General features: G+C 53.4%; 2 protein-coding genes across 5 annotated transcripts in view; one reads left to right on the forward strand and one right to left on the reverse strand.

Moving 5' to 3' along the window:
* Window positions 1-8251, reverse strand: part of KCNJ10 (potassium inwardly rectifying channel subfamily J member 10) — a 32560-nt gene extending 24309 nt beyond the window's left edge. The window contains exon 1 of one of the 2 annotated variants that reach the window (XM_060032461.1): window positions 8096-8251. The gene's annotated coding sequence lies outside the window, so the exon portion shown is untranslated. Of the gene's footprint in view, window positions 1-7387; window positions 7459-8095 lie in introns of those variants that run through there. The other variant, XM_060032470.1, reaches the window with a different exon arrangement.
* Window positions 583-24588, forward strand: KCNJ9 (potassium inwardly rectifying channel subfamily J member 9). 3 transcript variants are annotated; one of them, XM_060032447.1, is made up of 4 exons: window positions 583-671; window positions 1162-1269; window positions 18025-18931; window positions 21567-24588. In XM_060032447.1, exons 3-4 carry the CDS (start codon window positions 18082-18084, stop codon window positions 21896-21898), a joined length of 1182 nt encoding a protein of 393 aa, XP_059888430.1. In that variant the 5' UTR covers window positions 583-671; window positions 1162-1269; window positions 18025-18081; the 3' UTR covers window positions 21899-24588. The 3 variants fall into 3 exon arrangements, with proteins under 3 accessions (XP_059888430.1, XP_059888415.1, XP_059888423.1); XM_060032432.1 differs by lacking the exons at window positions 583-671; window positions 1162-1269 and adding an exon at window positions 8924-9017; XM_060032440.1 differs by lacking the exons at window positions 583-671; window positions 1162-1269 and adding an exon at window positions 15712-15813.
* The last annotated feature ends 223 nt before the right edge of the window (window positions 24589-24811 follow it).

Consider the following 24811-nt stretch of genomic DNA (forward strand, 5'->3'; position numbering starts at 1 on the left):
CCAAGCTCGCTGGGCCCTCCGGACACTGGGGCGGGTGGGGGTGGGAGCGGGGGGAGGCTCTGAAAGCAGGTGACTGTTTGGGGGAACTCGGGGACAGAGCCCCCATTGTGCCCTACCCGGAGGCGCCTCAATGGAGCTCTGGGGCACAAAGGGGCTTTGACAATGGGCAGGACATTAGTATTCAGAGCCAGCCCCTCGGCCCTCTCCCTGTCCCACAGCCCAGGGGCGGGGGCTGGGGGGATGCTGGCCTCGCGGGTGGAGGCAGGGGGTGGGGCAGGGCTGAGACTTAAGAGATCTCAGCCCCCGGGGGCTCCCCTGGGGACACTGCCCAGGAGACAGGGAAGGGAGACTAGACCAGGGCCCCCAAACCTGCCACGAGCCAACAAGGGCTTTCCAAATGGAAAAAACCAGGGGGACTGGGAGGGATGGGGGAGGAGGGGCTGTGGGAGGCCAGGCCCCTTCCTCCCAACCGGACTCTGGAAAGAAGCACGTGGGCAGCCTGACCCCACCCACTTTGGGCCTCAGTTTTCCCATCTATTCTAGGGAACTGGGTGGGTGGCAGAAGAAAAACTGAGCAATAGACAGCAAGGTCTCAAACCTAAGCCCGCCCCGGCTCCTCAGGCTCGGGGGCTGCTGGTGGGATCTGACCCTCCAGAACGCTTCTGCTCAGGGTGTGTGCTTGGGGTTTGGGGTATTTAGACTTCTGACGAGGTGGTACCTGCAGCCCAGCTCAGGGGGGTTTGGCTGACAGGCCAAAGAGCCAGGGCTGGCTCCTCCCACCCTCGCCCCTGGTGTGTTCGTCTGTCTCCCCATCTGCCTCATCCCCACCCCCACTGGCACCCTTCCTAAGGTGCACGCACTGCCCGTGGCGCCACAGCACAAAGGGCAGGGTCAGGAGCCACCGGGAAAGGGACCCAGAGCCTGGAGTGCTGGGAGACTGAGAGGAGGGAATGATCCAGGAAGGGGCTGCAGGCAGTGAGCAGGAAAGAGACACCCCCGGAGAAGCAGTGTTGCCCGATCCCAGACTTCCTCTGCCCCGGGCCAGGAACTCTTAGGAGAGAGGGCTGGGGCCGCTTTACAGAACTGCTCCCCACAAGGCAAGATGGAAAAACCTTCTGGGCTTAGGAATGCCTTCTCCTGGCTTGCTTTCTCCTTTTTCAGTTGCTGTTGAGGTCAGGAAGTCCCTCCCTGCTACCCGCCCTCAACTCAAGGCTTCCTGCTCTACTGCTATTGGCCCTGGATGGTACACTTGGGATTGCTGGGGGAAAGGTAAGTTCTGCTCCCCTCCTCTCAGGACCTTGGGTTTTCTTTCCCCCACTGAAAAAGTCTGGTGGGGAAAGTGTAGGGCTAAGAGTTAGAACTCCTGGGTTCAGGGCCCAACAACCCTGTTAACTTTTCCTGGGACCTCACACAAGTCACTTTTCCTCTCTGGTTCAAGAAGCCCGCATCTGCAATTTGGGAAAGGTCACTTCTGCATCGCACTGCCTCCTGGGCCCGTGGGCAGTGGATTCAGGGGCAAGGCTCTGGTATTTAATAAGAGCTCATATTATTTAGCACTATGCTAGGCCCTTTTCTAGCGTTACATCATCTAATTCTCAACAATTCTAAGAAGTAGGCACTTTTTTAAAAGCTCCATCTTATAGACGAGACAACTGAAGCACAGAGATGTTAATAATCTGCCCAAAGTCACACAGCTAGTGAGTGGTAGAACTGAGATTCAAGCTCCAGTAGGTAGTCTGTCCCCAGGACCCACGTGATTAACCACTACCCCATACTGCCTCCCTAGTGAAAACATTCAAAAGACCATGGGCAGCTAAGGAAGATCAACCAGGATGTTCAAATCACCTGGGGCTTTTCCAAACTGTTTTCTGACGTTCCTGTGGACTAGTTAATTCTCAAAGTGTGGTCCAGGGGACCCTGGGGGGTCCTGAGACCCTTTCAGAGGCTCTATGAGGTCAAGCCTATCTTCATAATAATACTAATATGTTATTTGCTTCTTTTCACTTTCATTCTCTCATGAGTGTTCAATGGAGTTTTCCAGAAGCTACATTGCAATATGTTATTGTAACATATTGAATGCAGAAGCAGATATGAAACGCCAACTGTCTTCTATTTAGCCAGATATTGAAAAGATTTGTGAAAATGTGAGACAATGCCACTTACTAAACTTTTGTTTGTCTGTTTTTAAATATAGCTATTTTTTCATTAAAGATATGTCATCTAGGGCTTCCCTGGTGGCGCAGTGGTTGAGAGTCCGCCTGCCGATGCAGGGGACACGGGTTCGTGCCCCGGTCCGGGAAGATCCCACATGCCGCGGAGCGGCTGGGCCCGAGAGCCATGGCCACTGAGCCTGCATGTCCAGAGCCTGTGCTCCACAACAGGAGAGGCCACAACAGTGAGAGGCCCGCGTACCACAAAAGAAAAAAATGTCATCTAAATTGACATGCAAAACGGGTTTATTGCTGTTATTTTTAAATGAATGAATGCATATTTTAAGTTTCCTCCCATTTCTAACCTATCAATGTAATCCACGTGAACAAAAGCGCTTTGCAGTCTTCAATAATTTTTAAGATGTGAAGGGGTCCTGAGACCAAAAAGTTTGAGAACCACTGCCCTAGACTCAGACATCCTCGCCCTTTCCTCTTGCCATTGCCCGTGTCTTTTTTACAGAGGGTCAACCAGGGAGATTTAGATGTGGGGAGAAGGTATGTGCCCGGGTCTTGTGGTTGGGAAAAGGATGGGGGTGGAGCTGAGGATATATCGCTAAAAGGTCAGGCCTAACCCGACTTGAGAGCTATGCCCACATGTCTCCCAGCTTGCAGGCTCCCACCCAGAGGTATGCTGCAGACAACGGGGCTGTCCCAGACTGGGCTCTGGCCTCTGCCCCTTTCCCACTCCAGACGCCCACTGACAAGCCCAGCATCAGGCAGGAGCAGACCTCCCTGGCGAGGAGAGAAAGGTTCTGTGGATACCCACGTGGATTTTTGTGTTTGGGCCAGCAGCGCTTAATCTGCTGCTTATAATCTTAGGGTAAAACTGTCTCCACAGGATGGGGAGTTTAGTAGGAGAGGAGTTTCTCTGGAGGTTCCCTAGAGAGTTGGATAATAGAGTCTTACATATACCCTAGTCTAGGACACTCCTAAACCTCTGAAGTCAGGGTCCTCCCCCAGAATTAGCAACCAGAAAGGTTTTCTACCTAGAGTCAAGCTGGTCAGTAGACAGTCTGTGCCCTGGGGGCAGAGGGGTCCAGGGAGGGAAGAGATGCCTTTGCTTCAGGGAGTCGACAATCTGACAGGGGTGTAGGCCCCACCCTAGAGGAGCTCCTGTTATGGTAGGAGACAGGATGTCCCCTCCAACATTACCACTGTCCAGGTCATCCTGGGCAAATTCATAGACACGAAGGACAAGGAACAGGCAGGATGCTGAGGAGAAGGGGTACAAGATGACAGAACAGATAGGGAAACAGAAGGATGGAGATTTGCAGGAGGGGCAGGACTTGGAGGGGTAGGCCTGTGTGAGGGCCCAGGGTGGAAGGGGTGTGGCTCAGGGATTACCATGGGATATGCTCCCCCAGAACAAGGTCTGAATCGATGGGGGTCCCAAAAGATAGGGGAACTGGAGGGGATGGGAGAAAGGTTGATATAAAGTATCTTGAAGACTGTGATTGGGAGTTTTCATCTGAAAACCCACAGAGACGTCTGAGTAGCAAAGGGGCAAGATAAAACTGATGCTTCATGACGACAGTTCCAGGGATAATTCTGTGTGGAGTAAAGAGGGAAATCAAGGAGAAAGAAAGGTGGAAGTTAGGAAGATCATTAAGGAGGCCACTTTGGACACCCCGGCTCACGGGATGAACAGGCTGATCAGGGGGCAGAGAAGAGATGGACTCACACACCTGAGCGGAGCTGTGGGGGAAATGCGGGCAGGGAGGAAAGAGGCAGGGCCATGGAGGGACAGGGGTGAGATGTCGGGGTAGAGAGAAGCTGGCGTCTTTGGCTGGAAGACGTAAGTCACCCAGACGGGGAAAGAGACTATTTTAGGGAAGCCCAGCAGCTCGGTTACATTTATCGAATCCAAGTTGGAGACAACACATCTGCTTGGTGAAAACTCATGGAAAGAAGGGCCGAGGGGCGTGGAGACCCAGGCGACGTCCAGCTTGTGGGAATGAAGACAGGAACCTCATCTTAAACGACTTGATAATTCTCCCACCTCCCCAAACTCTAGAAGGGTGGAGAGACAGAGACCTAGGACAGACCTCAGAAAAGCCACAGAGAAGGGCTGCAGCAGGCCCAGGAGCCAGGCAAGACAAGGGAGTAGAAAGAGTCAGAGGTGGGAGAACCGTAGCAGCCAACAACTGCACTTTTTATTTTTAACATGTTGAGCACCACTCCAAGCCCTTTACAAATATCGAGTCTTTTAATACTCAACTATAATTAGCCCCATTGTAAGGCTGAGGAGACATTTGTAGCTACTAAGCAGTGAAAGCAGGATTTTAAACCCAGGAAGTCTGACTCCAAGGCTGTGCTCTTAACCACTACGCCTCTGCCTCTCAGACAACAGAAAGGAGCCCTGAGACAGCACTGTGGGGTCGCACTTTCCCTCCAGAAGATTGACAACTGTTGCAATAATCCGTGCGCTTCTCTGAGCTTCACAGCTCCCCCTCACAAGCCTTAAGGATGGGCTTTTTTTTTTTTTTTTTTTTTTTTTGCGGTACGCGGGCCTCTCACTGTTGTGGCCTCTCCTGTTGCGGAGCGCAGGCTCCGGACGCGCAGGCTCAGCGGCCATGGCTCACGGGCCCAGCCGCTCCGCGGCATGTGGGATCTTCCCGGACCGGGGCACGAACCCGTGTCCCCTGCATCGGCAGGCGGACTCTCAACCACTGCGCCACCAGGGAAGCCCCCAATGATGGGCTTTTTTTGTTGGGGGTGGGTTTGTTTTAGTTTGGGTCCAGAAGGTGGTCTGCCTCTCTTTCCCAAACTCCATTTCGGACCTCTTTCCTTTTATGGACCTGCTTCCTGAAATCTAGCCTAAGTCCTTCAAGCTGCAGCCCCAATCCTTTCCCCAGGTCTTCTGCCATTGGAAGGGGAGCAGAATGGCCATATCCACTCCTTCTATGCGACACCTTTTTAGGGGTCTGAAGTGCTAGTTCAGTCATCTGAAGCCCATGCCTGTCCAGCCTCTTTCTCCAGGCCACCCCGTTCAGTTTTCGCTTCTCTCCTGCATTCCAGAGCCAGTCCCTCCCTTCTCCCCCACCTCAAATCCAGCTCCCAGCTGGCAGACACCCACGGGGGACTTTTTCCCAGAATCCCTTTCTCTGTGCCCTTTCAAGCTTCTGATGTGGGGAGGGGATGAAGAGGGGCCACTCAGATGCACCGTCTCCATGAAAATGGTGGCAACACGTATATTAAACTTGGATGAAGGGAGAAAAGCATTGAACGCAGCCTGTGGAAGAGACAGGGCGATGTGGTAAACTCAGAAAGCTCTGATTCCCAAGAGCCGCCCCTGCCAACCAGCCTTCACTGGGTGCTAAAACACTTGGATTCCAGATCTCCCATCTCTAATCTTTCTGCAGTTTCATCTTAGCAGTGTGCCTTGGACTGTCCCTTCTCTCTGCCCCTTCCAGGGCCTCACCACCATCCTGGACAGTCTGGCATTAACCCGGACAGTAGCACTGACCAGTCAGGCAAGAGAAGAATCTAGGCCGGGGAGGGGAGGGAGACTGGAGCTTTTCTCCTTCCGTCCTAAATAACCCTTGGCAGGAAAGTTGAGGGGCTCCACTGCCCAACATCTCTTTCCCTCCCCACTGATGCCAGGAGGTTCGGCCTAGCTTCCATCTTGTGTGCAGAAGCCAAGCATTTTGCTAAAAGATGCAGGGGGTCTTTTCTCCTCTGTAGAAGTGGGTCTTTCTGCATGACTCACCCCCCACCCCCCAGAGCCCTAAACCCCTTATTCCATCAATTCGGGCATGACCCCAGAGGACTTGATCTAAGCCCACCCAGATCCAAGTGTCCCAGCCTCTCTGGTCCCTAAGGAGGACCAGGGAAGGAAGCCCCTGGGTCTTCTGCCACGCCCTTCCCTTCTAGCCCAAGCCAACCAGGCTGGAGTTATAGACGAGCTCGTGCACAGAGGTGCAGGTGTGGGGAGGGGGCGCCGTTCAGTGGGGCACAGGGAGGAGGTGAGGGATGCCAGGAGTTGGACAACTAACCCTCCCACACAAACGTATGTGTCCACAGACCGCATGTAGGGCAGATGTTGGGCAGACAGATTTTTTTCCCTCAGGGTAGGGGGCAGCAGTGGGATTCTGCATTAGAACCACGGAAGGATTGGGACCCTAACCCTGCCCCCGCCAGCCCTCTCCACTCAGTGGAGTCGTTGCCATTTGATATCCACTGAGACAAGTTGGCTGCTCCGCTCGGGGTGGGGGGCGGGGGGATGACTCAGAAAACAGCAGCTTCTTTCAGGACCCAGGTTGGCAAGGGCTTTGGGAGGCTGGACTGGCCCAGATCACCCCCCAACACCCCCTCTCTCCCTCCCTCGCCACCACCACCAAAGGACTGGAGGGCGGGGAAGAGGAGTTGGCACTGCCTGGGCCATGCCTGTTGCCTCTGCAGACCAGCCCTGGCCCCTCTCCCTGGCATGATGCCTTCCCTCCCCCTCCTCCCTCGTTTCCTCCTCCCTAAAGAACTAGCTATAAGCCAGGACACTTGGCTGCTTCTACACTTGGTCCCCCGTACCCAGCCTATACCATGAGGAATTAACAAGCCCTGCACAGGATGGTACCCACCATCATGCCAGGAACGCGTAACAGAACAGAAATCCTTGGAGATTAGCAACAGCATTTCAAGATGAAACTGAATGGAATTCAGAGTAGCTTCTGGTCCCTTCTCAGACTGGTTTCCTGATACCCACTCCAGGCCCTCGTCACGCCTAAACAAGTGTCACTCCTCACAGAAGCGCACCAAGTCTCCCATCATCATCTCCCTCCCATCCAGAAATGCCTAAAGCAGTCCTGGTGGGGAAAAAAATTTCAAGCACCATGGCCAAGGCAGACGGGCCAGAAATCTTTAGCCAGAATACGTATCGATAAGCAACAGAATCAGGCTTTCAGCCTAGGCCCCCTTTGGGGTCCAAATCTGGACTGGCTTCTTCCGCACCCCCACTTCTCCATCTGCCTCACTGTGCCTGGGGCCCTTCATTAACAAGCATGAGATCTCAAGATACAAGAGGTCCTACGCGCACGCGTCCCCAGTTTTGTCCTTCCATGCATCCTGGGGCTCAACGCTTCTCCCTCAAATCAGGAAGTTCCAACCGGTCTCTTTCCTAACGCAGGTGCCCTTCGTTAGTTCCTGATGGGGAGAAGGGATGGGATGGGAAAGGGGCATCTCACCTGGAGGGTGGTTGTTATGGAACCCAATCTGCCCTTCTTACTCTAGCAGAGGTGACCCTGCTGCTCTCCTCCAGGTGATCTCGGTGTGAAACAGCTGTGGCGAGGGGAGGAGGGTTGTAATGGGGAGAGGTGTCTTGAAGCGGGAGGCAAGTTGGAATGAAGGGAAGAAACTGGGCGGGCAGGGGTCCCCGTCACACCAGGCTACTACATCTCCCTAACCTGAGCTGTAGGTGTTTTCTTCCCCTGTGTGAACTAGTGATCAGTGGGTGTCGCTATGTGAATGTCACATCATGGGGAGGGGGAAAAGGGGCTGGGCATGGGAGTGGGAGTAACCTGATGATCCCAGGAAGAGGGGGCACTGTCTGCAGTGCCTGTGAGGGTGCATGGTTATATGTGGTGGTCACTGTATTTAGTTGGAGGGCTGTGATGCAACTGCAGGTCTGCCCAATAGGAAGGAGCATTAGGAAAGCCCCTTTCTTAGCTGAAAGTGCTGAGGTGACCAGTTTGGGAAAGTTTCCTTCTTGGTGAGCCCTTCCTATAAGGCTCCGTTTGGGGCCGCTCCGGTGGGAGGCTGGGGAATAGGACAGTACCACTGAGGCAAGTCAGGGTAGGGACCTAGGGGCTGGGGGCCCCGGTATCTCTGGAGAGGGAGGTGGACAGGACCCCGGCTGCGGCGGCAGCACTCCTTCGTCAGGGCCAGGGTCTTACCTTGGGTCCGGGGTGGAGTGGCCCCTCGGATGGGCAGCGGGACAGACGGACAGACGGGGCGGGCAGGCGTGAGGAACGGAGCTGTGCGACGGGCAGGGCCAGGACTCTTAAACTCGGAGCCGGGATCAGATAAGGGCTGGTCCTGGGGCCGGGGCCGGGGTCGGGCCGGCCGGGGGCAGAGCTGGGCCGGGCCGGGCCGCCCCCTCCCTCCGCAGCGCAGAGCCAAACTTTGCGTGAACTGAGGGACCTGGAGGGGCCGGGCGGGCGGGGGCGGGGGGCTCCGGACAGGCCAATGGGAATGTGGAGCGCCAGGCCCGAGCTGCCGGGATTGGAGGGGACTGGGCAGGGGGTGGGGCGTAGGGGCAACGAAGCAGAGCCCCAGACAGCTGGAGGAGCAGGACGGAGAGCAACACCCAAAGACAGAGACCCAGACAGACTCAGGGAGAAATAGAGAGACGATAGGCGAAGCGATAGAAGCCGAGCTGGCAAGATGACAGGGGAAGAGAGAAGGAAGAAAAAGGAGGCTGTCGTGTCAGGGATGGGGAACGAGAGCGGGAGCAGGCGGAGGCGGACCTGGGGCCGAGTTAATGAGGTGGAAATGAATTCAGGACCGGCCCAGTTGCCCGACAGGCAGCGCCGAAGGGGCGGGCTCGGGACTACGGGGTTATATCCTTCAGCACCATTTCCATGCTGTTTGCCATTTTCTAAGTGCAGGGTGAGGTCCTGGATGCGAAATGCGCAGGCATCATTCCCACTTGCAGTGGCTTGGTCTGAGAGAGGGCAGAACACGCAGCCCAAGTGCCCAGGAGGTGCTGGAGGCAGCAGAAAGGGAAAGAGCACTCTACTTAGGGGGTCCTGCAGATGTGGGAGGACAGACGTGACATCCATCCGATAAGGCCCCTAAAGAATGCAGAGGATTCAGGTACGGGGAGACGGTGGGGAGGGCATTTAAGGCAGAGGTAACTGCATTCACAGAGTCCTGGGAGGACAGGAAAAATACAAGTCTGCTTGGGAAACAGCAGCAAAGTGGTCCACTGGACCAGAATACGGAGTGGTGGTTCTCAACCTTTTCATCACGAAGGACTTCTTTCATTATCTGAATCCATGTTTTGAGAGGTTTTTATCCACAATCTCCCACTCTTGGCATGTATTAAGGAGGAAAACATTTATTTCCCCATTTTTGCTCATTGTAGATATTTAACTACTAATCAGTAACCAGTATTATCATATTGAGCTGATATACATAGTGGGGGGAAAAAGAGGAAAGGCACTTGACATTTTAGTTCAGTTCAGCCTCTAGACGCCCTATGATGGGTAAATGTCCATTTCAAATAGCCCCCATGGCGGGGGTGGGGGGCCACTGGGCTGAAGGTAAGCGTAGCGTTTGTGGTGGGGGAAGACCTCTAGTAAATATAGAGCTGTGCCCATTCATGGTCAGCTCTGAAGGCAATGGAGAGTAAATGAAGTTTTCTTGAGCAGAGGGGAGACAATGGTAGAGCAGAATTGTAGGAACACTAATCTGCAGGTGAACAAAATGGTTTGACTCAAGAGGAAACATGGCAGCAATCCTAGACTTCGTTCTTCCTCACCCCATCTCCCTTATCTAATCAATGCATCTACTTTCTGAATCACATAAATCCCACTCCCTTCCTCTCCATCTCTTCATCATGCCAGTGGTCCAGGACCCCATCACCTCTCACCAGGATTACTACAGCAGCCTTCTAATGCCTACCTCTAGTCTTTCTCCACTCTAATAATCTGTCAGATCATGAAATCCTTCATTTAAGAAGAAACACCAATCTCTCTGAAACACCAATCTGACTGTGTCACTTCCCGATTTAAGCTTTCCATAGACTGCCCATTGTCTATAAGTAAAGTCCAAATTCCTAACCATGGAACAGAAGGCCTCTTATGACCTGGACCTGGTGCCATTCCAGCCTCATCTTCTTCCACTGCCCCTACGCACCCCAACCTACAGCTGTTTCCTCCTCCAATACCCAAGGTTCAGTCTTACGTTCTCTTTCCATGTCCTGCTCCTGGACCCTTCATCACTTACATGGCTCCAACTATCGTTCCTGAGTTATACCCAAATCTCTACCTTCAGCCTTAGGCTCTCTTTAGAGCATTACCTCCACAGTTCCAGTGGCTGGCAGGGGATTTCCACTCCCACCTGGACAGGCTCCAAACTGAACTCATCCTCTTCCTCCTCAAGGCTGGGAGTTCTCATGACTTCCTTCCTTACTTCTGTGTTCCTCCCAGTTGATCAGACTAAAAAGCTAAAAATCATCTTCACTCTTCACCCTTACCCTATGTTCCATCCATTGACATGTCAACAAAACCACCAAATTCTGTCAAGTCTCCCTTTGTTCTATGTCTCTAGGATATCCTTTCTCCTTTCATGGCTACTGTCAGGATCAGGAAGGTCACTAGCAGCCCAGGACCTTGACCCGCCCTTCACCCTTCTCTCTAGTCTCAGAGGAAGAGGTAACCTGTATTCACAATGTCAGTCCCTGTGCCCTTGGATCAAAACCCCAAACTGGTGGCCCTTGCTTGCAGGTCGCAGTCCAAACTCCTCAGCTCGACATTTGGAGTACTCCTCTGAGAGAGGAGGGAAGAAAGAATCAAAGGGCAGGAGCAGAAAGAGATACCTGGTGGTGAAGGAGTCTCTGCAGAAGTTCCTTCCAAATGGTTTTCACTCTTCTGTAGTTCAAAAGAGCCATTTACTGAAACTCAGGGTGGCAGTGGGACTGAGCAATTAGAAAGCATTTAGAAGTTCCATAACAGCAGGTGTGCAGAGGTTGTGGAAAAAGACACAGATAGCTTGAACGGCACTGTAAGTTTCTAATTTTACAAGAGTGATTTAAATCGAGCTTTTGTTCTTAAATTACGTTTTATAGCATATACACAGATATCCATCATGTATACATTCCTTTGTACATATCAAATGTCAGTTTTTAATTTCGAAGTCTTTTTACAAAAGAAAGAAGTCCTAGAACAGTCACCAGGAGCCCAATAGGAAATCAATAATAAACGGCACAGGACATTCATATTTGTGAGTGTTTACTACGCAAGATATACATATTACTTGAGATGGAGACACTGTGGTTCAGAGAGTTTCAGCAGCTCGCCTATGGTAACATAGCTAGAAAGTGTTCGATTTGGAATTTGAATCCACGCACGTTGAACTCCAAAGCTTGTCTCGAGGTGACACTAGAGTGATTTTGCATAGTTGAAACATAAACTTGTCCATATGAGCACACATCGGTATGAAAAATTTGCCAGGGTTGCGATGTCCAGGGTTCCCACAGAAAATGGCAGTTAGGGGAACCATCTCTTTTTAAGGACACCCCTGTTTCCTCACTTTGGCAAGTTCTGTCTTTCTTATTCTCAGTTGCTCCTTTCTAACTCCCTCCTCCCAACTTTGGCCTCATCTCTTCTTTTACCTCATTTGTAATAGGGCAGGGGCTCCTTCAGAGCACAGAGGACAGTAAGGGGTGAGTAACTTGTTTGGGAAGGAGAATCCACAAGTGGGCAGCAGTATGAGGGGCTTCTGCTGGGAAAAGCCAGTGCGGATGGAAGGGATGAGGGAAGCTTTGGGTCAGGAGGCATGAGGAGGCTCAGAATAGGCAACATTTCCCAGTCAGAGGGATCGGCTGGAAATAGAGATACTGACAACGCCCACCACAGGATTCCAAGGGGCATTTTAGTGCTCGGGCCCCACAAGGCTGAACAATTTCCATTAGTAGTGGGGCACCTAATAGCTGGATAATCGTGACCACAGAGGAGAAATCCAAGAGAGGGACTGAGCTCCACCCCCCTACCAAGTCATGAATGGATCATTATTTAGGTATACCACCTCCTTTCAGTAAATGTGATTTACAAGAACTCACATTTATAAGACGTAAGTTAGGGGATGCTTAATCACATTACCAAAGGGTTCTATCCAGAATTTCTTTAACTAGGTGGTTTCTCTAGTACCTTTCTAATTGGGTCCAATGGACAGAAATTCTATTAAAACACCCAATATACTGTGGTAGGAGGGAGGCAACAGGGAATAAAGAAACAACCAGGGACCAGGAGCCAGGAGGCCTGGGTCTTAGTTCTGTCTGTGCTCTTGGGGCCCATCCCTTACCTGTAAATTACTTGGGACCCATCCTTGTCTGTAAATTGCCTGGGACCCATCCCTTACCTGTAAAGTGAGGATTAATTCTGGACTACCTCTAACGTCCATGACTTTTAGATCCTGGTCTACTTCCTCCAGTCCTATAAAGCAAGATAGACCTGTGTATGAGAAGGTTCTGATCCTTTTGCTCTCCTGAACTCAGCCAGAAGACCAGCAAAGCCCTTGGCCTCAGAAGCCCAGTGGGGCTCCATGTGTCCTGGATCTGTGCTCTGCTTCTCCCCATTTCACTCTAATATCCAGCCACATTTCACTCCTGCAAACCTATGCTCCCTCTGCTCTGAGTTTGCTAGCGCCCCATCTCCCTTGAATTTATAGAAATTGTTATAATCTAACTGATTGGCCTCCCTGCTCCATTAAGTTCATAGCCTCAGCCATCTCCTGTATTCCCCATCATGCTTCCTCTCCCACCTCCAACCTTTTACCTAAGAAGTCTCATGATATGGCTCAAGGAAATCTTCCCAGATTGGTTGATCCCAAGGCTGCCACATACAGTTGTACAGTTTGTGCACTGCATTAAGGCACCCACCGAGGGGGAAAACTGAGGACTGAACCATGTTCAGTTTGCCATTCCTTGCATCATGGCTTGGAGCCGTGTCTACTGGAGGGATTCCCCTTTTTATTTTATTCTTATGCCGAAGTACCACTTGCTACATGCCATAAGGAGTGCATCTGCCCAGAGGGGGTTCCTTTTTTCTACCTTGTACCAAGGTTCTTTATAGACCAGCAGTGTGGCCCCAGCTGTGCCCATCCTGCCCTCAACATTCTCCAGTTCCAAACCCAATCTCCCGTCGTCACAACTGTCCTGACATATTTCATTGACTCCTCGTAAAGTTGCTTTCTTTACTTCATAATACCTGAAAGCTAGGATCCTGCTTATTTTTCTGTATCCTGGTACCTCAGAAAACATGTTTTTCCCTCACTCTGTTCAAGTTCAATGATAAACAAAGAATTGAGGTTAGATACCAGGCGAAGTCCAGGACCTGCCGGATCCATAAAGCAGGGGAGGGGGTGGTGTTCTCCTTTGTCATGAAGGCCGCGCTCAAGGCAGCCTGCACTGAGGCAGGGGGCTGGCTGATACATCTTCCGGAGGACGCTGCCAGCCCTGTGATTTCCCCCTCCAGGAAATGGGGCCAGTTCTATGCAAATACGTTCTTGCCCAGGAGTTTGGTTTCTTCTCTCTGAGCTCCTGGCACAGTGGAACCAACGTGAGCAGCTGCTTGGCAGGACAGAGAAGGGCAGGCTAGCAGTCCCAAGGCTCAGGTGACAGGGCCAGGCCCAGGAGACGGGGATGTTGACTGGGGCTTTAACAGCCCTCCTGATGCCAATCTCGGGCTGAAAACTCGATATTTCCACTTGGAACAAGAAACACAGGCGAGAGGGCTGGGAGAGGAGGGCGGTGTACCAGGAGTGCCCCCTGCAGGTCTCACTGGGTGGCACCAGCACAGAGGAAGGTGGCACAGGGTAGGTGGAGATTTCAGGAGATGCCTGGGATGAAGACGATGATGAGGAGAAGAAGGAAGACCATAGCTAGCATCTACTGAGTACTTACAATGTGCCACCACTGCCTCATATAATCCTCATGACAATCCCCCAGAGATGGATAATACAGCTGTTCTCAGTTCTTAGATGAAGAAACTGGTCAGAGAGGTTAAGTAACTTGCTCAAAGTCACCCAGCTAATAGGGGACAGAGTTGGGGGTTGAACCCAGGACACTGCCTCCTGAGACTATAGTACTCAGCACCACCTTTTCCACCTTGCCAGGCCATTCCAGGAACTTCTCACCTGCTGGTATCCATTGCTATATCGTCCTGCTTCTCTAGCTCACATCTTCCTGTTCCAACTTTAAGGCAGCTGGAGAACTGATCAATATCTTGGGTATAATAATGCTGATACTAGCAACACCTGGCATTCGTCTACCACTCTCTGCTTCTAATTATTTCCCTGGGGAAAATAAACATTGAAGTATTTCCATTTCTCCAATTTTTTTTCCTGATTTTTATCAGTATTCCTAAAGCTATTTCTATACAGTTATGATCAGTTTATAAGAAAACTTTGGGGAATTCCCTGGAGGTCCAGTGGTTAGGACTCCACGCTTCCACTGCAGGGGGCACAGGTTTGATCGCTGGTTGGGGAACTGGGATCCTGCGAGACGTGTGGTGCTGCGGGCAAAAATAAAAAAGAATACTTTCATGTCCTGGTTTTTATGTAACAGTGTACCTGCATGCACATTTACATATATGAACATAGTAACTGATTATATTGCTTTGCCACAAATATTGCATTACCAAGGGAGCGGAGCATGGGGGTGTGACACAGGTGTATGAGTGTGACTACTTCTCTGCCGATATCCAACTCTGTGACATTAGGTAAATCACTTCACATTTTTCAGTTTTAATTTTCTCATCTATAAATAGAGAAAATAATACCTGTCTCATAGGGTATTGCCCAGGGTTGTTGAATACGGCGCGTGTCTAGCTCAGAGCTGATGCTCAGTCAATTCTCAGTAGTAGTGTTAGTATTCTGTGCTTACGGATCTTTCTCCCCCACTGGACCATGAGCTCCTGGTGGCCAGGGACTTATCCACTTCTGTAACCAGCCCCACCTAGCACATTACCTGGCACGTGGGCTCCACAAAAATTTGTTGAATGAAGAGTTAGTAAGCCCTCAACTAGCCTTTTCTCTCTGTTGGACGTTTGGGTTGTTTCTAGACCTTTTGCTGTTAAGAAACTACTCCTCAAAGCCCTTCTATTTACATTCCCTCGTTCGATCTGCACACCCTGTAAAGTAGGCAGAAAGGGCTATTTGCACATATCCACGTCTTGTGAAAGATGGAGCGACTGTGGCTGAGGGAAGGGAAGTGATTCCTCTGGGTCACATCGCAAATCAGTGACAAAGATTAGAACCTCTGACCCTACCTCCCTTCCTTGGGTGGACCTCTTTTCCCTCTAGCTACCTTCTTCTGGATCAGGGTGACCTCTCCAAAAATGGAGACTGTGATCGCAGGCCTGACCGGAGAGCAGCACATGCACCCAGAAGCCCGGCTGGAGGTGAATCCCTAGGAAACCAAATGCCTTATTCCCAAACACATCAAGGCCTGTATTTTCCCAGAGCAAGGAGCTTCTTAGGAAAGAGTCAGCATGCTAGCTTTTCTTTTTTTTTTTGTTTTGTTTTGTTTTCCTGAGGGGGTGAAGAGGCGAGCTCTGAGTTGTCCAGGAGGAGGAACTTTGGCTAAAAATAGCTATGGCGTATGGATCAGCCTCTAGTGGTACCCAGGACTGGGGAGGGGAGGGGGATGCTCTAGAGCTGTCGCCAGACTGGTTGCTGTGGAAACAGGAGAGGAGCAGGGGAGCCTGGGAAGTGCGGATGACACAGATAGCAAGTCCTAGTCAGAGCTGCCGCTACATTTAGGAGAAACAGCGGTGCCTGCGGCTCCCACCCTCCAAGGGGGCTGGGGTGGGGGGGGAGGCGGTGTCAGGGGCATGGACGCTACACCCCCAGGGGTCTCTGCTGCCGGCTACTCTCCTCTCCACACGCTGTGAGTTGAGTTCCAGGGGACTTGGGTTTGGGCCCCTATTTCCAAGGCAAGTGGGGGTTTGGGAAGAGCTGGTTCCTGAGGGAGTTTTCGCCCGATCCCCTTCCAAAAAATAAGCCCCCTTGCTGGCCAGCACTCTCTAGCCAGAGAAGGGGAGATCCAGGAAAATGCAGCACTGGGGTCTTCTGGAAAGGGGGACAGCATGCACATGAAATAAGGAGGAATAGGCTGGAGGAACAGGACTCTTTGGAGGGGAGGTGTAGAAATCGATGCTCTTGAGATAGAGGCAACAATTTCACACCTTTCCTTACCCATGGAGAAAGTGCAGCCCGAAGACAGGAGATAAAACACAATCAAAGTGAGGCTCACCTAGATTCCCAGGGCAATGGCGGGTGAGAGAGTTCTGGGGGCCATCAGACTCTGGCATTTCTTCCCCACACCTGGGCAGAGGCAGCTCAGCAGGCAGATTGGGGGTCAGATTACCTAAGACCCTGAGAGAACATCTGAAAGCCCACCCTGGCAGAAGCTGGAATAAGTGGGCCCAGGTACTTCTCTGAATGACCTGTGATCTCTAAGCCAACCGAGGACATCGTGGGCTGCAGGAAGAGAAAAAGCAAGCTCATGGTTGGGGGAGGGGAAGACCCTAATCTGCCATTGCATTGGGGTTCCTGGATCCTGTGTCCCCTGATTCCTCCTGGAAATGTAAGGGATGCCCCTAAGCTCCAAGCCATCTCATTTTGTTTTTTCCTCCTGCCCTCTACCCCACCACACCACACACACACACACACACACACACACACACACACACACACACACACACAAACACACACACACCCTCCAAAGGTCTGGCTGCAGAACACCTCACTCCAGAATTTAAATTCGAGAGTGCTGGGTTTGGAGTTCCATACCCAGGCAGTTTCTCCCCAGGACCTGGTCAAACGTCCAGGCCATCTGTGGTCCTTATGTCACACTCTTCCCCTCCATCACCCCACCCGAGCCAGCCCAGGTTTCCTTGGAGTGAGGAAAGAGGCTGATTCCCAAGAAGAAGGGAAAGTTGAAAAGTCCTGAATTCTTAACCTTTCCTCATACGAGCCATACCTCCTAGGGGCCCCTGGGTGCCTAGGGAAGGGCTCTGGGTCTCTCTCTCTCAGGGCAGCCTGCAGCTCAGAGAGCTCCTCACGGGGAAGAACTTAGAACAAAATCAGGTAGGCTTCCCTGGGAATGTGAGCTTTGCGGCATATGGAGGGGGGCCGTTTAAGGATAGTCAAGGGAGGTGGGAGGCTGGGGAGGGAGGGGCGAACTGAAGGGAGGAAGGAGGTAAAGGTGTGTGCTTAAATCACTTATCTGATTTAACGGCTCATGAAGAATAGGATACTAGAGGGCTGCAAGCCTACCTTGAACTTTGTGCTTCCTTTACCCCGGCTGTCCATGTTGATCTCATATTCTCCCGTCCTCCTGCCCATTTCCACTGTGGAAATAACCTAGGGGAAATGGGGCTGACGCTACAGCCGCATTGATCATGGTCAGTCCTCAGGGAGGATTTCCAGTAGGAATTTCCCAAGGTGGGAATGTTCAACCCTTGCCCACTGGAGATTTTTCACTCGTTTTCCACCACTTCCATTTCTCCTTCGTAAGCTTGTTGAGAGGAAGAAGATGTGGGAGGGGGTAGAGTAAGCGAGGTTCAGGGAGGAAGGAATGGGAAAGACTTTCTGTGTCAGTCTCCAGGTGAACTTCCAAAGAGCCTGGTTAGACAGCAGGTTGAATTGCGGAGACAGGGCGGAGTGGGGCGGGGGGTGGCCTTCAGGCAGGGAGGGCTCTGCACAGGAGAGGAAGATTAAGCACCTGCCTCGAAGGAACCCACAGTCTAAGCGTTTCAGGAAACTCCCTCCTTGCCTGGGCCTCTCGCCTGGGGGTGGCCGTGAGGTGCTGCACAGCCCAGTTAGAGCAGTGGGACCAAGACCTCTGGTACCCCGTTTCCCTGAAAATAGTCGTGCAGAGTGCGATCCAGTTCATACACACTATCCCATTTGATCTTCACGGTGTTGTGAGATGGGGGTGGGGACGGCTAGGGTTGTGTGTATTGTTCCCATTCTACCGATGCGGAAAGCTGAGGCTGACACAGCAAGGGACTCGCTCTGGGCCACTCGGCCCCTGGGCGCAGGCCCGGACGTCTCGGCCTCTCCCGCGGCTCGGCTAATCTGGCCCACCTCTCAGCCCCTCCAGGCCCCGCGCCGCCGCCCGGGCCGTGACCTCCCCGCCGCGGCCACGGCCATGGCGCAGGAGAACGCCGCCTTCTCGCCGGGGCCTGAGGAGCAGCCGCGGCGCCGCGGCCGCCAGCGCTACGTGGAGAAGGACGGCCGCTGCAACGTGCAGCAGGGCAACGTGCGCGAGACGTACCGCTACCTGACCGACCTGTTCACCACGCTCGTGGACCTGCAGTGGCGCCTGAGCCTGCTCTTCTTCGTGCTGGCCTACGCGCTCACCTGGCTCTTCTTCGGCGCCATCTGGTGGCTGATCGCCTACGGCCGCGGCGACCTGGAGCACCTGGAGGACACGGCGTGGACGCCGTGCGTCAACAACCTCAACGGCTTCGTGGCCGCCTTCCTCTTCTCCATCGAGACGGAGACCACCATCGGCTACGGGCACCGCGTCATCACCGACCAGTGCCCCGAGGGCATCGTGCTGCTGCTGCTGCAGGCCATCCTGGGCTCCATGGTGAACGCTTTCATGGTGGGCTGCATGTTCGTCAAGATCTCGCAGCCCAACAAGCGCGCCGCCACGCTCGTCTTCTCCTCGCACGCCGTGGTGTCGCTGCGCGACGGGCGCCTCTGCCTCATGTTCCGCGTGGGTGACCTGCGCTCATCGCACATAGTCGAGGCTTCCATCCGCGCCAAGCTCATCCGCTCGCGCCAGACGCTCGAGGGCGAGTTCATCCCGCTGCACCAGACCGACCTCAGCGTGGGCTTTGACACGGGCGACGACCGCCTCTTCCTCGTCTCACCGCTCGTCATCAGCCACGAGATCGACGCCGCCAGCCCCTTCTGGGAGGCGTCGCGCCGCGCTCTCGAGAGGGACGACTTCGAGATCGTCGTCATCCTCGAGGGCATGGTGGAAGCCACGGGTGCGGGCGGGCTGAAGGAGAAGGGAGAGGAGGAAGTGCAGGGGGAGGAGGGGAGCGGGTGGGCGGGGAATTGGACCCAGAGGGGCCAGGGCAGAGGAAGCGGGGTGGGGGTGGGGGTGGATGGAGAGGCTGGTGGAGGATGAGAGCTGAGATGAGATGGTTTGGGAGGGGTGTATGAAAAGAGTGACCCACCCACCCACCCACCCACCCAGAGAGGCGAGAGAAAGCTGGGAGGAATCCTCCGAAGTGGCCCTGGCCTGGGGCCCTGGGCTGAGAGGTCTGTGTCACTGGGAATAGGAGACAGTAATGATAATAGACAACACCCAGTGCTTACTCTGTGCCCTGCACGGTTCCAAAGCACTTTACACCTCCTGGTTTATTTAATCGGAGCCCCATGAAGGTAATTTCTTTTTACTGTGCTCATTTTTCAGGGAGGAAATTGCCCCAGTGAAAGGTTAAGTGGTTCACAGACATAGGCTAAATAAGTGGCCACGTCTGGAGTGGACGCAGGCAGTCTGGCTTCAGCATTTAGGGTGCAGAGTAGGAAGGAAGGGTTAGGTTCCGGGTTTTTCTCAGTACTGAGGGGTCCAGGCCCCTGGAATGTGATGGTGCAGGTTTTCCATGGCCTGAGTTATTCCTAGGCTGGACCTTAGGGAGAGGTTGATAGCTGGGCTCACTTCTGCCTCAGTTTCCCCATCCATCAGAAGATTTGGTTTCCACTGACAAAGGATAGATGATCTGCACATTTCAAGCCCCTTTCCAGAAGGAACTAGCAATGTACCTGTGATGTCAGAACCTCCAACTCAGGCTTATACAGTGAAAGGTTTGGGAGCAGGTAGGATAAGACCAGTGCAGGGGCAGCAAATGAGTCCTTTGGGACTTGAGATCCAGAAGTGGAGAAGAAAACTGCAAGTGGGATAACCAAAGGCCCAGCAGGGGGCCCTGCAGTTCCTGCCACTGTTGCCAGTGTTGCCCTCTGCTGGCTTCTCCCAGACTGGTGTCATCAAACCCTTTTCCTGGCCCTTCATGCTGAGCCTCTACTTCACCGCTCTCTGCCTCAGTGTTCCCCACTCCTTCTCCCCACCCCAATACTCCCCTAACTCCTTCCCCCTCCCCCATGCACCCTACTTCCTTTCCTCTCATCTCACCGGCTGGCACATTTTTGCTGGTACCTGAGAAGTCCCTGCCCAACCCTCTTCTCCCTTTGTACCTCCAGCCCTTCCCTTTCTTCCTTGCAGCCCCTCTCCCCAGTGTCCCTTTTGCCTCTTCTTCCCCTCCTCTACCGGACATTTCCTACGCCAGTCTTCACCAAAGGAACAAAGGAAAGTCCCCAAGTTTGCTCAGGGCAGGGCTTTCAATGTTGAGAGCCAGTCTCTGCTTAGCTAATGTTCACTCTTCCGTTCTCCCTTGTTCGGAGGTGCATATGAGCTGAGGGGAACATGAGAGATCTCAGGGTAGAAGGAAAATCACTTGCCCCAGTGGGTGTGCCCACCCCACAGAGAAAACAGGACACAGGCCCACAGCAAGGAGGACAGGGGAGGGTGAGGTGGAGGAGATATGGGGAGGGGAGGGTGGAGGAGATAGGGAGGGGAGCTTGTTGGATTTTTCTAGAGAGACAAAGCTGGAAAGGATGGTAATATTTTGGGTGAGAGAGTCAGTATCCAAAATGCTTCTGAAAAGCAAGTAAAATGAGCCAAAATCCAACAAGATGACATTTAAAACGAATAAATATAAAGTTCTACATTTAGGCTTTAAAAAATCACTTATGTAAGCACAGCATGGAAGAGCTCTGGTGAAAAAAGAATCGGGGGTTTTAGTTGGCCACAGGCAATGTGATACAGCTTCCAAAAATGTTTATGTAATGTAATCTTGGGCCCTATTAGCTAAAGCGTCATGGCCAGAAGAGAGAGGTGGCGAGCCCTCTCTTATGCATGGATCAGGCCACAGTTGGAGTATTTATCACACTCAGAGTGCTTAAAGGATCCTCCTTGGCCACTCTGGTTTGCAGTCAAGAAAGTAAAGTTTTTGGAAGCCAGGTCACATCAGGAATGGTGGAGGGAGACAGGGATGTTCAGCCTGAAGGAGAGAAGACATGATGAAAACTGAGACTCCTGCTTTCAGATACTTGAAGGGGTGTCATACAGCAGGAGAGTGAAAATAAGGGTGGCAGATTTTAGCTCTGTATAAAGAACAACCCAAATATTAGAGCCGTCACACAAAGGAGTGGGCTCCTTGTGAGGTGGTGAGCTCTCAATCCTGAGATGTAATCAAGAGCAAGCTAGTTGCCCATTATTGGGAATGCTCCAGTGGGGAGCCCTGTATGGAGAGGAAAATTGGGCTAGATGATCCCCAAGGTCAGTTTCAAGGTTAAACTTCTCTGACTGGCATCTCCAGTGGAGAGGAGGGGAGAATGTGGGCTGGAGGTTAAGAGGAGTTGGGGCAAATGGAGAGGAGGAGGGGGAACTGGACAAGTACAAGAGTTGGGAAGGAAGAGAAAGCGGGCTGGACCAAAGTGGGTGGGTGGGGGTCCTTGAGGAGGGCTCCAGGGAAGGGTTCTAGGAATAGGGTTGTGGAATGAGGCAGGGGAGGGAAGGCTGGGGCCGGGATCCCCCTTGACCCATGCCCTTACCCCCAGGAATGACATGCCAAGCTCGGAGCTCCTACCTGGTGGATGAGGTGCTGTGGGGTCACCGCTTCACGTCAGTGCTGACCCTGGAGGATGGCTTCTACGAGGTGGACTATGCCAGCTTCCACGAGACCTTTGAGGTGCCCACACCCTCATGCAGCGCCCGGGAGCTGGCCGAGGCCGCAGCCCGCCTTGACGCCCATCTCTACTGGTCCATCCCCAGCCGGCTGGATGAGAAGGTGGAGGAGGAGGGGCTGGGGGAGGGGGCGGGCGAAGAGGCTGGGGCTGACAAAGAGCAGAACGGCTGCCTGCCGCCCCCGGAGAGTGAGTCCAAGGTGTGACCAGTTTCCTCCAGATCCCTGTGGCAGGGCCAGACACAGGTACCTGGGGAGCTGGTTATGGAAGGTGGAGGAGGGCGCAGGCAAGGTCCCTGGGAATGCACTAAAGCTGGGGAGCCTCCTCAGAATCTCAGGTCTGGGATCCAACATGGATGGGAGAGATCCTGATTTCAGGAGGACGGAGGGTGGGGAATGGGTAAACTCGCCAGCCTGTCTGTGTTTGACCTTCACTTCTGTTCACGCGTGGATGGATGGACAGAGGATGGACCTATGTGGGTTGGATGAGAAGGTGGAAGCAGAGAGAGACAGCCAGCCAGCGGATAGGTGAATGGGCCAACAAACCAACAGACAGGTGGTGTGCTCAGGGCTGCCGCTGACTCATAGAGCATCTTGGTGCAAATTCTAAAAAGGCGCCTTTTCCCTCCAGACTGACACTACCCCAAACTAGGGTGCATGGCTTGGGGAGCAGAGTGTGGGCTGGAGTTTAGGCCCCACTCACCTCCTCAGCCAGCTTCCCTGAGTCTGGCACACCTGTCTCACTGGACACAGTAGCCCAAGCTGACCCAGAGGTGAGAAAGCTGGACGGAGGCGGGCAGAGATGAGGAGGGTGCCCTCCCAGCTCCACCCCTGCCACTGTGACAGGCTGAGAGGGAGGGCGAAAGGCTGCAGGGCGGCTCAGCAGGGTGTGAATGACCTTGTCCATGTGTGCAGGGAAACCGGCGATGGGGGAGATGCCAGAGCTGGGGCCCTGGGGCAGGGCCTAGGAAAGGGGAACAAGGGATGGCTATTTTCTGACAGTGAAGTGAGGTCTCGTGAGTACCACTGCAGGGGTGGGAGGGGATAGAGAGGTTCTGAGGAGGAAGAAGGGCCGGGGAGAGATGGAGAAACATGAGTTCACTAGAGCTGGGACACGGGGTCCTCAGGAAAGCAGAATCGGTCTTAGGGCACAGTGACAGGGAGTCATTCACGTGGTTCACTGGGTGCCCGTTGGGTCCAGAGCACTGACCCGGGCATGTGTGGGGAGGACAGTCAGAGACCCGATTCCTATTCTGGGAATACAGTACACGTGGGGAAAACAGAGAAATATGCCTGTGGCAGCTGTTTCAAACTGAGAACCTGGGCGATCTCTCCGAGCACGGGGTGGAAGGGCTTGGTAATCAGAGTTGCGTCAGGGATTGCGTCGGGCCTGGAGAGTGACCTGAGCCAGCAGTCACGAACTTGGGTGGGCATCAGGGTCCCCTGGAGGGCTTGGGAACACATATGGCTGAGTCCCACTCCCAGAGTTTCTGACTTAATGGGTCTACAGTAGAGACCAAAACTTTGCATTTCTAACAAGTCCCAGGTCCTGCTGACGCTGCTGGAACAGGGACCACGCTCCGAGAAGCCCTTCCCTAAGCAGACTTGGGGGTCCTGTCAGGAGGTGGGCGTCAAGCTGAGGAGTAGCTGAGGGTCCTTGGGGAGGAGACTGAAATATAATGGGTATGGAGAACTGCGGTGAGGGGAAAGGAGACCGTGAAACCAAGGCTGAAGAGTCCGACTCTGGGCCTAGGGACTCGCCCGTCAGTGGAAATAGGGCTGTGACAAGCTAGAGATGGTGTTTGGGCAAGATGAGTAGGCAAGATAGATGGGACAGAGCAGTCGGGAAGGCTTCAGGGGAAGTGCTGCCAGGGTGGTGCTGAGCTGAAGTAGGAAGGGCATCTGTGGCAAAGGAGAGAATCCCACGTAGGACTTAAGAGGCAGGATTAAATGTGGGAGATGTGAGAGAGAGAAGCGAGAGTCCAAATGTCTGGATGTGACTGTGACCTGCCGTCTGCCCAGCTGGGGCAGGAGCCCCTGGAGAGGTGTTCCCACGCCACGTGTACCCCCTTCCTGGTGTCATCGCGGTCACCAGGGACACCCCCCACCCCAGGATTGTGAAGGAGGAGCAATGGCGAGTCGAGAAGGGGCAGAGGTAGGGGGACCTGCCTCTGGGAGAGATGTGTGCACACAGGCAGACACACCCTCCCACCACACGGGCCCAGCAGTGACCTCCAGCCCTTGGCCCGGGCTGCACCCCATTCCTGTTCTTTAACAAAAGTCTGAGCCCCTTGCGGGGAAGCACCCCAGTGTGCTGCATTCCAGGCTGGGAAGCTGGGGTCCTGGGGGATGCTGTGCCTCCTAGAAGCAGGAAAGGGGGCTGCAGAGGGAGCCCACGCCAGCTTGGGTCTGCTCGGAGAGAACATCTTTGCCTCAGGTCACAGGGTGACTTGGGTCACTATCACCCAAAGATGAGGTCCCTGAACACTGGTGCTGGCTGTTCCCAAAGAACAAATGTTGGGGCATGGGGGTAAGAAGCAGTTCTGGTTTAATTTGCTGAAACATCTAGAGTCCGGACAGGAGGGAGTGGGCTCTGGGTGTCCACACTCACTCACGCGGTAGTTCACCCATTGCAAGTGAACCCACCGTAGAGGAAATGAGGCTGGATGGAAGGCATTGGGACCCCGCCACCCCTCTCCTTGCCACTCAGCGACCACTCAGGGCCCCACTGTGTGCAGTGCAAGGAGTCTGGGGACCTGGGTTCTAGGCCTGACACTGTCACGAATTAGTTCTATGACTCTGGGCAAGTCGCATCACTTCTCTGGGCCTCAGTTTCCCTATCTGTAAAAACAACACTTGGTAAACTGGTAATGCTCAATAAATGTTTAAATCACTGAGTTGAAAGAGGTAGACTGCGTGCCTCTCGAGGTGCAGTGCAGCTAAGAATTCTAGGATCCGAGAATCCTTAGGCAGAGACAAATGCAGGGAGCCCCGGGGGCACGGGAGGACGGGTGAAGCAAGGGGGCTTGCGCGCAGGTGGTGGGGCGGGTGTGTGCAGGGGCCCCTCTGACTGCTGGCGTCCCCGTCGCCTAGGTGGCTGTGTCCTGGGCCTTCCATTCT

The sequence above is a fragment of the Delphinus delphis genome, chromosome 1 (assembly GCF_949987515.2).
Source record: "Delphinus delphis chromosome 1, mDelDel1.2, whole genome shotgun sequence".
Lineage (NCBI taxonomy): Eukaryota > Metazoa > Chordata > Mammalia > Artiodactyla > Delphinidae > Delphinus > Delphinus delphis.